Below are 11,940 nucleotides of genomic sequence, written 5' to 3'. Positions count from 1 at the left end.
ATAATATATATATATATATATATATATATATATATATATATATAGTTATATATATATAGTTAAGTAGATTAGATAGATAGATATAAAAAATAGATATAAATAGATATAAAAAAATCTCGTATCTCACGCTGCTTCTCAAAGTTAAAACGCAGTAAGTCTATATGCATTCCATACACACTTACTACAATTTCCTTTTCATTGACTGACGAAGATACAAGTTTTTTTAAAAGTAGTGACGATATGATTGTGTTAGGACAGACCTCATGTTGTCTGAAAATAAATGGATTTATTATTATTATTCATTTTTATTAATACGCTATTTCATACTGTATTTTTTTATTTGCAATCAATTCTTTCACTACAATATTCTCAAAACATCCTGAAAATGTGGTTAGAAGAACACGTGCAGCTAGTTAAAAAACAAATGCAATATACATTTTTCACTAGCAATGTGATTAACTAACGGTTGAAATTAGTCATTCATAATTTCTTGCAGTACTTCCTTCAGTTCAAGAGTGAATTCCGAAACAGGCAGCGCTAAGTCCTGAGTAGAAGTACTACTTCCTTCCTTAGCAAGTACGAAATCTGATGGTACAATAAACGTTTGCTTTTTGTCTCCCGGAGTCTCCAAGGACTTCAAATACTTAGCCATTGGAAGATGTGGCCGCTTTTGAAGCCACGCGTGGAAGGATTTTGTTGACCTGTAAGAAATAATTATTCAAATAATTTTTAAGTAAGGGCGTTCCATCAGATTAATATGTTCCGTGTAGACATTTGATGTTGTCGAAAAACATCTTTTGTGATCTCCAATTTCCAGCAGTTACTACTCATTATCATTGCAATAGCAGATTATTGTTACAGCGATTTTATTGCGTGGTGATACTGGTGATGGTACATCGACTTTGGTAGCTTAGTAGTCCGATGGCAGCACGACACCTTAAACCGTCTGTCACCGTTAAAGCGTTCGTTAAATTTTATTTTATGGGAAGTTCCATACACATCTGCTGCGTGACGATGATGTGTCTGTCAAATGTGGTTGATGCAACTGCCCTAAGTGTAGGTACGAGAATACAAAATAATATATTAACTTTAACCTAGTATTGGGTTTCCCCAAACCTATCGAAGCGAAATCGGTCCTAGCTAGCCGACCAAAAATCGCTCGTCAGCATGAAGGCGCACGTCGTCGCTACACGCATGTTAATACTAATGAGTTTTTTTGGTCAGCGATTCCGCGTCGATAGGTTTGGAGAGACCCTTAAAAATTAAACTTACGTCAGATGGGAAATTTCATCCCAGACAGCAGACATAGTCTTAAGATCTTCAGGTATAACAAGAGAATGCCACATCTTCTCGGTGTCATTATTGGGAGGAATGTGCTTCATCCTCTGCGGGAGGCATGTGCCGAAGGCCTCTTTATGGGCGGGGCTGGTTTCCGCGTGGATATCGTAGGCGATTTGCCGCTTAAGCACGCTGGAGCATGAGGCCTGGGAGGAAAAAGAAAAATAGGTTGGTTAGGTTGGTCATTCCATGCTAGCAACAGTAGTAGTACTTGCATTAATATAGAAATGTATGAAGAACTGAAACTATAATTAATTTAAAATGTTGGCACTTATTGATTTAATTAAGTATTACACGATTTTGTAAATTAAACAAAAAGGTATAAAATACCCAGAACGATGTGTTAAAGACATAAAACCTCGTTAAGGAAATTTATAAATATTTGTTTTAATAATAAAAGGATTTTCCTGTCAATTTCTAAAAACTTTATTATTCTAGAAAATTATATTAGTATTTTTTTTCGCTCCACGAGTTACACTTAGCTGGATAAAATTTAATAACTTTCTTGAGCTTATGAAATTCCAAGCAGTCGAAGGATAAATTGAAATATCAACTGTAGTGTAAAAACCTTGTTAATTTTACGTTTACCTTAGGTACGCCGACAAACTTCGCAATACTCGGCAATACACAAGGTAGTATCTTCGGGTCCAAAACAAGCGATCTCGAGGCGTGTTCGTCGAACAAAACCTGGCGGGCAAAATCAAAGGCAATGTTCAGACTCAGACTCACTCAGACATTTATTGGTAAAAAGTAATACATTTTTACATGTCAAATAATTATAAATCTACATATTAAAACATTATAAGTTATTATAATAAAACAAAATTAATATTATTAAATTCTATTTTATTTACTACTATGAGTGGGGCAATGAAATCCGTTCAAAGTATTCATCGAATGTATAACACGTCATGTTCAGCAAGATGGTTTTTAGTTTATTTTTACAGATTGCATCACTAGGCGCGTTTATGGTGTCAGCTGGAAGGCAGTTGTACAATTTAGGGCCGAGTACACCGAGTGACCCTCGAACCTTAGCCAGTCTCCGCGCCGGCACGACCAGCAGGTGCTGTCCGCGCGTGCGCGTGCGTTCTGAGAACGTAGCAAAATGCACAAACGCTATTTCAATCGCTCTTCCATATTGGCGCAGAGCCAAAGTGCGTTTCGATCGGCGTCTAGCGTCATCGGTCGTCGATCGGCGGCTAGGCCGGCAGTTATTTGTTGCGCACCCATAATGTTTCACAATCACTAGTAAGTAATGTGGAAAATTACTTGGAATAAGTCTTCAATGTCTTCAGGCCGTTTGATTTCGCTCTTAAACTCCACGTTGCCCAAACCTACCCACCAATCATAGAAATCTTTAGAAATCTGAAAATAAAAACAGGTTTGTGAGGTTACAGAGATCGTTTTTAGCGATAAGTCCGTCTGTTGTTTATCCTCTTCTTAAGTTACAGGTCGATTCACGAAAGCTGGCACGAATGAAATGAACGAAACTTTGATTGTGTGAGTGACACCTGTATTGGTATACAGTCGTAACTGTCAAGAGGAACCATTTTATTGGTTAATCTGTCACACACATGCATATTTTCATTCAAACATTCGTTACATTCGTGCCAGCTCTTGTGAATTGACCTGTACTGTGCACCTACTGTATTATTTTTCCATTTTGATTTGTGCAAAAGATTGTATTTGTGTAAAGAGAGTATATTTATATTAGTATTGTTAATTTCCCCGCCAGACGTTCGTTTAAATGAACAAATCCCTAAATTTACGTTTGGTTTCATTCCCGATTTCTTGGACCAGCTAAAATGTGGCATTCCTACCAAAGAAACTTTAATAACTATGCAATTTCCGTGAATTTCCTAACCAGGAACACCACGATATTCTAGATTATTTTTTCATATTAACATGTTTCTTTTACCATATATATATATATATTGTATTCGTACCTGTTTAGTCAATATCTCCGCTTTTTTACTGAATTCATCAGAAGCTGATATTTCAAACGCTTTCTGTTTATACTTCGAGTTCCATTTGATCATGTCGGTTTCTGATTCGTTGCAGTACAGCATGTCAAAGTGGGGATTTTTCTCCAACGTTGCAATTATCGATTTTCTATTATTTCTAAAATAAATAATAGAAAGGTTCAGTCGAGTCTATAAGTACTAGTCTGCATCATTAATCAAACTACGCACACGAAAACTAAATCACATACACACAAACGAATTATCGAAATCTTCATTAAAAAAAATCTTTCCAGCAGGTCTAGCACATAAGCACACGATCACATAATCTTCTTCTAATTGATAAGGCCGGGTAGTCTATATTTTATTACAATTATTACACATATAATTTTTAATAAAAAAACCGCCTTCCTTTGGGCTTCTGGTGATAAATACTTTCAAATGTTGGATTTTGTTATCAATTCGTCTGTATATTTTTTAATGTTTGTTATTCGATATCTCCGTCATTTCTGAACCAATTTTGAAATTTGGATGATTCTGAAGTACTTACAGATGAGAATGATTATCAGAACGGAACTCTAACCAGGGGCGGCTCAGTCTCCATCAGCAGATCCACTGCATCAAATGTCACTGTTCTGGACGTAAGTGCATGCTGTTCTTATAAAAATACCAAAGTCACTATAAGTGTGCCGTTCAGATTTGAGGAGTTCCGTTCTGACCATCATCAGCAGTTCCACTGCACCAAATGTCACTGTTCTGGACGTAAGTGCATGCTGTTCTTATAAAACAATACATATTAAAACTTTTTGAAATTAATTACATATATAACTATTTCTACCTCCTTGCTAACTAGATTACTCATAGTATCAGTATTTAAAGTTGTACCTACCTATTTAGTTAATTTAGATGTATACTTCCATTTCAACTTAGTTCCTACTTAGGGTTAAGAAAAATTTTGAAACATGCATGCCGTGTTTGCCTGTAATTGGGTGAATACTCGAGCAAGTTTATCTTAGACCAATTTTAATGTATAAGTATCTTTGTATTACCACTGCACCAAATGTTACTATTCCGGACGTAAATGCATGCTGTTCCTTTAATAATTTTTAAGAAAAAAAAACCGCCTTCCTTTGGGCTTCTGGTGATAAATACTTTCAAATGTTGGATTATGTTATCATTGTTATCAATTCGTCTGTATATTTTTTAATGTTTGTTATTCGTCGATATCTCCGTCATTTCTGAACCAATTTTGAAATTTGGATGATTCTGAAGTACTTACAGATGAGAATGATTATCAGAACGGAACTCTAACCAGGGGCGGCTCACTCTCCATCAGCAGATCCACTGCATCAAATGTCAACTGTTCTGGACGTAAGTGCATACTGTTCTTATAAAAATACCAAAGTCACTATAAGTGTGCCGTTCAGATTTGAGGAGTTCCGTTCTGACCATCATCAGCAGTTCCACTGCACCAAATGTCACTGTTCTGGACGTAAGTGCATGCTGTTCTTATAAAAATACCAAAGTCACTATAAGTGTGCTGTTCAGATTTGAGGAGTTCCATTCTGACCATCATCAGGAGTTCCACTGCACCAAATGTCACTGTTCCGTACGTAAATGCATGCTGTTCCTTAAAAAACACAAAAATCACCATATGTATGCCTTTCAGATTTGAGGAGTTCCCTTGATTTCTCCAGGATCCCATCATCAAAACTGGGTTCTGAGAAAATTAGGACCAATCTGTATGCATATACATTCAATAAAAAAAAATTTGAGAACCCCTTCCCTTGAGATTTGGAAGGCGGTTAAAAACACAAAAATCACCATATGTATGCCTTTCAGATTTGAGGAGTTCCCTCGATTTCTCCAGGATCCCATCATCAGAACTGGGTTCTGAGAAAAGTGGGACCAATCTGTATGCATATACATTCAATGGAAAAAAAAAATTAAAATCGATTCAGTAACGACGGAGATATCGAGGAACAAACATTAAAAAAAATAAAAATAAAAAACAAAAAAAAAATACAGACGAATTGAGAACCCCTTCCCTTGAGATTTGGAAGGCGGTTAAAAATTAAAAATGCATAAGTGCCTAGGTATATCGCCAAATTTCAAAAAGAAAATTATTAGGTATTAATTATTATTATTTAATAAGCAGGAAGACAGTTATAACACTGATATAGCCTATATCCAGTAATCCTAGCCGAGTTGTAGATATGATATATGTTGTCTAGTCCATTTTTAAACTGATTCACAGATTAGATATTGATTCAGAAGAATTGATTTAAGGTCAGTGCGGGCAAGACCGGCATAGTTTATTTGAAATAAAGTTTGAGTGGATAAAACTCTATAATTAATGTAGTCTGGCGTAATGCGCATGGTCCTATGAGATAGCAAATATTATATTTTACAAAGATTTTATAATATTTTGGTGAAATAAGGTACTTTTAAGTCATAAAAATCACATTTTATAAGGCTCGGCGGGTTGACCGTCCTCCCGCGATGAGTACAGAAAGACCGTCTAGTGCTGGTTGTCGCGTAATTTCATATGAGACTAGGTTCCAAAATCATGATCATTGTTATTTTACGTAATAACAGGGCAGAATGTGCTAGATAATTAATAAAATAATGTTAAAATTTTGAACATATAAGCATTTTTCTATTTATAAGGCAAGACCGGCATATGTCCCGTAGATGGGGATCATAACCTTTTCTTTTCAGGTCCAGATATTGCATAATACTGTTTTTCCAACGAACACCTGCGATACAATTTAGTCACGATATTACAAGCTCATATAAATCCAACTACTTATCTGTTTTTGAAACTTTTTTATTAAGAAAAGGTAATAGGATATTAAGATGTCGTGAATTGGTTTGGTAACATTTCTTAGCAATGCTTACCACCACCACCTACCTGAGCTACCACCCCCGAAAACCTATTGACGACACCCATGACGTCTTTTTGTCAAAGTGACAGCCAGCAATGTCAATTAACGGTCGGGTACCCGTAAAATAGTCGGTCAAAAGTGTCAAAACCGTTTTAAAGGGTACCCATACGGTCCCTGTTGGGTAATGCTGATTATAAAAATAATAACCAACTTGAAACCCTACTCTCTTTTGAAATATTTGTCGCCACATGTTTCACAATCTAAATATACTTAAACAATAATAATAAAAAACAGTTAGAGCTTACGATAATTCTACCAACTTAAATATGATTATGAATAATGCAGTGTAGGCTTACTTCTGTTCACCTCTTATCATTCTTCACAATCATGTCACATATATTTTATTTTTACTTAATACTTTCGAATGATTTTAGTAACACCATACGAATCATTATCAAAACTGTATTTCGAAGTTAAAATCAAAAACGGTACAACTATCATAAGCCAAAAACGTACCTATATATTGATATGGTTTACACTCGACTTATTTCCAATAAAACCTAAAAAAGGTTGGCAACTCCTTGTTTATCATATGCCGGTCTTGCCTTTCTCTTTTATGCCGGACTTTCTGACTAGGCACAATTTCTAAATTACATATTTCAGAACATAAAACTAGAAATTGAGCGCGTTTTGAGTAGAATAATAGTACTAGTCAGAAATAACGGTTAAGGTGACGAACCCAATCATGGACAGTTTAAGAAAAAAATTCGCCAGTTTTTGATATTTCACTGATAAATGTAAAAATTCTACCGCCAAGCGTGTTAAATCTTGAATGTCCTATCCTTCTTCTACATTTCAAGCGTATTGCAGAATAGATACTCCTATTGGTTTCTTCATAGTTAACAAATTAAAACTAGGTGTTTTTTCTCCAATTATGGACGGCAGTTCTCCAGTAATGGATCCCCCATTATGGACAGTGATATAAGTTTAAAATTTTACTTTTAAAGCCAACTGATACGCAATGAGTCAATTTTATACACCATAAATACAATTAGTTTGGGTTATTTTAACATAGGATTGTTTCTTGTAAATTTTGGTTTTGTAAATTGTTCCTTGTCCATCATAGGAGGTAGGCAGTTTTTCGGGTCCAGTAATGGACACTTGCAAAATAACATCATTTCTTTATATCTTTGGAGCAACAAACTAGTATGTTTTATTACCTTATCTCATGCTTAATGCAGTAAGTAAAACGCATTCAAGATTACACCGTGCGTTATTTTTTTATTATTTTTTACATGAACTCATCTCTCTTAGCAACATTACTAAGAATTCGTCTTGATATTTTTTTCAGTAAACTGGTGAATTTTATCTTGTCACCAAATCCTTCAGAAATAACCGAATTAATTGAAACTTCAAAATTAAACAGCTCTACAACTCTAGTTTATGGTACACAGCCGTCAGTTTTTAGAAACGTATTTTAGATACTTATTTTTAAGGATTTGTGTTTTTTTGTCCATAATGGCATCACCGTCCATTATGGGGTATTTTACCTTATTAAATGACTGCGTTACATACATGATATACAAATATTCCGACTGCTTCTATTTTATTTTATTTTTTTGCGGAACCATGTTGAACTCGATGTTCGAGTTCGAAACGAGCAACAATTTTATTGTTAACTAGTGTTCGTCCTAGGGATATGTATTGAAGACCAATGGATTAAGGATGAATAACTGCTATACCTCCAGAGGAGTGAGAGGCGTAAATATATAAACAAAAAAGTTATAGTCAATAGACGGTCTTTCCGGGTAGACGGTCTTCCCCACACTGACCTTAGTTAGTTACCTGCCATATTTCTTGCTACCCTGAACAATTAAATCATCATCGGTACAGGCTGGGGAGTCGGATGACAGTGGGACGTTTGAAAACCTTTTTGAATATCTTATAGATGATTTTCTTATAAGAGATTTATTTGTCGACACTCTTGAGACAGTCATTTTCGACGTAAAAGGTCTTGACGAAGTGGATTTAGATTTGATCATAGATTTGTATCGGGAAGCTTGATTATCGAGTGCGTCTGATGATGTGCCCCAGTCAGATTCTTCCTCTTCGACAGACGCTTCTTCTGTTGAAGGGGCCAATTCACTTACAGAATAACTAGACTCCTTCCTTTGCTGTAAAACATTTAAAAATAATATAAATGCAATATTATTTTAAACTTATTCCTCTACCTATTCCTCTTACTCTCCTCCTCTACTCCTCATTTATAGGCAGTGAATGTACGATGATCTGTAATTATATATTATCAATAAATTATGAGTCTGAGTATGAACATGAGTACGTATGTTTTATCCTTTTCTTAGAAATATGTATATAATAAAAAAGTATCTAACCACCAAACGAGACCATAATATGGTGTCGCACTGTCAATATAAGGTAAAACGTTAAGGGGCTCCACACGATTTTCATCGATTTTTGACAAGTCGACATTCCTAAATCTGCACAACGTATAGAATTATAAGACCAACGGCCATCGGTTCTTCAATATTTTATCTCCATTCGTAAGAGCCATATTTAAAAAAAAAACCGGCCAAGAGCGTGTCGGGCCACGCTCAGTGTAGGGTTCCGTAGTTTTCAGTATTTTTCTCAAAAACTACTGAACCTATCAAGTTCAAAACAATTTTCCTAGAAAGTATTTATAAAGTTCTACTTTTGTGATTTTTTTCATATTTTTTAAACATATGGTTCAAAAGTTAGAGGGGGGGGACGCACTTTTTTTCCTTTAGGAGCGATTATTTCCGAAAATATTAATATTATCAAAAAACGATCTTAGGAAACCCTTATTCATTTTTAAATACCTATCCAACAACATATCACACGTTGGGGTTGAAATGAAAAAAAATATCAGCCCCCACATTACATGTAGGGGGGGTACCCTAATAAAACATTTTTTTCCATTTTTTATTTTTGCACTTTGTCGGCGTGATTGATATACATATTGGTACCAAATTTCAGCTTTCTAGTGCTAACGGTTACTGAGATTATCCGCGGACGGACGGACGGACGGACGGACGGATGGACGGACGGACGGACGGACGGACGGACGGACGGACAGACAGACATGGCGAAACTATAAGGGTTCCTAGTTGACTACGGAACCCTAAAAAGCAGTTCTTATTTTTTTACGATTTTTTAAACATGGTCTAAAAAATACTTTTTGACATGATCTAAAAAAACAAACACTAATTAAAACAAAAATTATTACCAAAAAAAGTTTTGTTTTCAGTTTTTGACCCTAAAATTGGTCATTATTGATGCCAAATATCACAGAAACAATGAGCTGTGAAGGAATTACGAGACACTTCTTTGTTTAAAGACGATGTTGTTAGTATGACAGGCATTAGAAATTATCATAATATCAATGGATTCAAATCGAAAGTCATTGGTGCAGGGAACGCCCTTAGGTATTTGAACTTACAAGTTGCTCATAAGTTGCCAATGTGTAGAACAGTTCGGAGGCCTGGAGAGAGGCAGTGTCCGGCTGCGGTTCGTAGTGCTTGTCCTCGGGAGGGAGCTTGAACATCTGCATCAGTCTGCCGAAGATGGCGGGCCCCACCAACTCCTGGACGGTGTCACGTTGGCTTTCCCAGAACTGTAATATTCAAGAATTTTTCATCAAGTGTGCTCATCTCGCCGCCGGTTGTAAGTTACCTACACGGAGATTAGACTGATTTATCACTCAGGCATCAGGCTTCTACTATATCTATCGGACAACGGTGGATAAATTTATAATATTAAAATCTCGTCGTCTTCTTTATTCATGCCGTATAAGGACAATGTTATAAGATACAGATGTAGTGCGAAAAGGGTTTCCTTCGTATTTTTCCGGAAAAGTTCCTATTTGTCATGCTAGTTCAGTCAATGTCAGTACATTTTGTACGGAGACTGACTGAAATAGCATGACACGTTCGTACGTTTCCGTAACAATAGGAAGGCAAATCTTTTCGCACTACAATAGCACTACATCTGTAGTAATTTTTGACATAATGATATTTGAGTGCGCGCTACGATCTTAAGCAGCTCAGGGTCCGCCGGACAACCTTATCCCAAGAGTTGAAATCTCTCAAGTAAACTAATAGTATTTTAAGAAACTCAAACTAGGTAATCTTTCAGCTTCCTGTGTTACATCGTGTATGCATGTAAGCCTCCCATTACTTCACTTAGGCTTAATACTCTGTAGATATATTTACTTTATCATCCTTGTAGGACAGCTCCAGATCTCGAATAACCTTTTTCCAATGAACTTTGACGGAGGCTTCATTTTGTTCATATCTAGAGGGGGTTATAACGCGTAAGTGTTTGGGCTTGTCCCAATTTTTCACAAGAGGCCTTTTACCACAAGGCATCTTATCACAACCTCGAAATGTGTTTATTTTTTTCAGAAACTTCACTGAACAGTATAATGAATCTTGAAAACCTTACGAATCTATAGTTTCGGGTGAATATGAAGGATAAATAAATAATAAATCAACAGAAATGCAATTGACATTGTCAAATAATAAGAAGAGTATCATAGACAGAAAAAAATACTTATATGTAAAGAAGATTTGTACACCAGGACTGTGGAGGTTATAAAAAACTCCTATCATTTTTTATTGTTATAAGCATAATAATAAATTCGTAGATTTAAAATGATTTATATTTGTTTATTTTTTTCTCTAATACGATAAGAAGAAAATAAATATAAGTACTTACGGCAAATATTTCATATTGAAGTTAAGCCGGAATGTAAATTAATGTTCCAAAGACTGAGCACAAAATCAAATAGACGTAATATATGTACTGCTATGCGTATATAAGGTGAATACATATATATCAACTCAGTATTTAAATAGTGCCATCTACACGGTAGATGTGGAAATAACTGCAACGGAAAGGAAATAGGACTGTGTACTTGCTACCTAAGATAGGTTTGGAACTAGTTCAACATAACTTCAAAAGATGGCAGCATAATGGCGCGGTCGTCGGGGTGCAGGGAAACTGAATGAGCTACGCACGAAGTCCTCTCTCGGTGGGCAGAGTTTTGAGATATCCCCGTTAGATGGCATAGTAAAATATAACCACAACCTCTTGGCCGGTATCCTATAGATAGTAATATGGACATCAAACTTTTTTTAAAGTTAATTGCCTTTAGGAATTAGTACCAAATTAACTGAATGATATACGAATGATGAATGTATGAATCAAGAGTCCACCTAAAGTTGTTGTTGACGACGTTGTAGTTGCCGTCCAGTTTCCATACAAGTTGCAGTTACTTTGCAATTCTACTTTATCGGCCCTTAATAGGTAGACATCAAACGTCGATACTAACTCTACATTAATATCCCAAAGTTTCATTCTTAAGACAATTAGGAAGATCTGGCGGGTCTGGGTTCTTAGTTTGTAGAACTAATTAGGGGACTGTATTTAAATTAATAAAATCTTCATAATAGGAAAAAATGGTTTTATTTACTTAGCACACGTCCGTTACAATATGAGAATATATTTAGAAGAGAAAGTTTTATAGTTCCTATGGAAACAGGCAAACATAAAAATGGTTTGAATTAAGGACATCCATTAATTATTATTTCTTAATAACAATGTTGCCAACACTCTCTAAAAACCAAATGAGGACGCACGTGGGACGCACACTCAAAGGTTATGATTATGACAGATGGCGCCACCTCATTAGTCCATTGTACAGATAAATAATG

The 11,940-nt window shown here is 35.6% G+C and overlaps 1 protein-coding gene across 1 annotated transcript; it reads right to left on the bottom strand.

Annotated features, from left to right (window-relative positions):
• Positions 1-359: 359 nt before the first annotated feature.
• LOC125228687 lies at positions 360-10,593 on the bottom strand. Its single transcript, XM_048133343.1, has 8 exons — positions 10,438-10,593; positions 9,666-9,839; positions 8,033-8,361; positions 3,285-3,459; positions 2,608-2,703; positions 1,927-2,025; positions 1,273-1,484; positions 360-701 (listed from the first exon to the last, which is right to left on the bottom strand). The coding sequence occupies exons 1-8, from the start codon at positions 10,591-10,593 to the stop codon at positions 473-475; spliced, it is 1,470 nt and encodes a 489-aa protein (XP_047989300.1). The 3' UTR covers positions 360-472.
• Between the last annotated feature and the right edge of the window lie 1,347 nt (positions 10,594-11,940).

Source organism: Leguminivora glycinivorella, chromosome 8, assembly GCF_023078275.1.
Source record: "Leguminivora glycinivorella isolate SPB_JAAS2020 chromosome 8, LegGlyc_1.1, whole genome shotgun sequence".
NCBI classification, from domain to species: Eukaryota; Metazoa; Arthropoda; class Insecta; order Lepidoptera; family Tortricidae; genus Leguminivora; species Leguminivora glycinivorella.
This window is presented reverse-complemented; position numbering and strand designations above follow the sequence as displayed.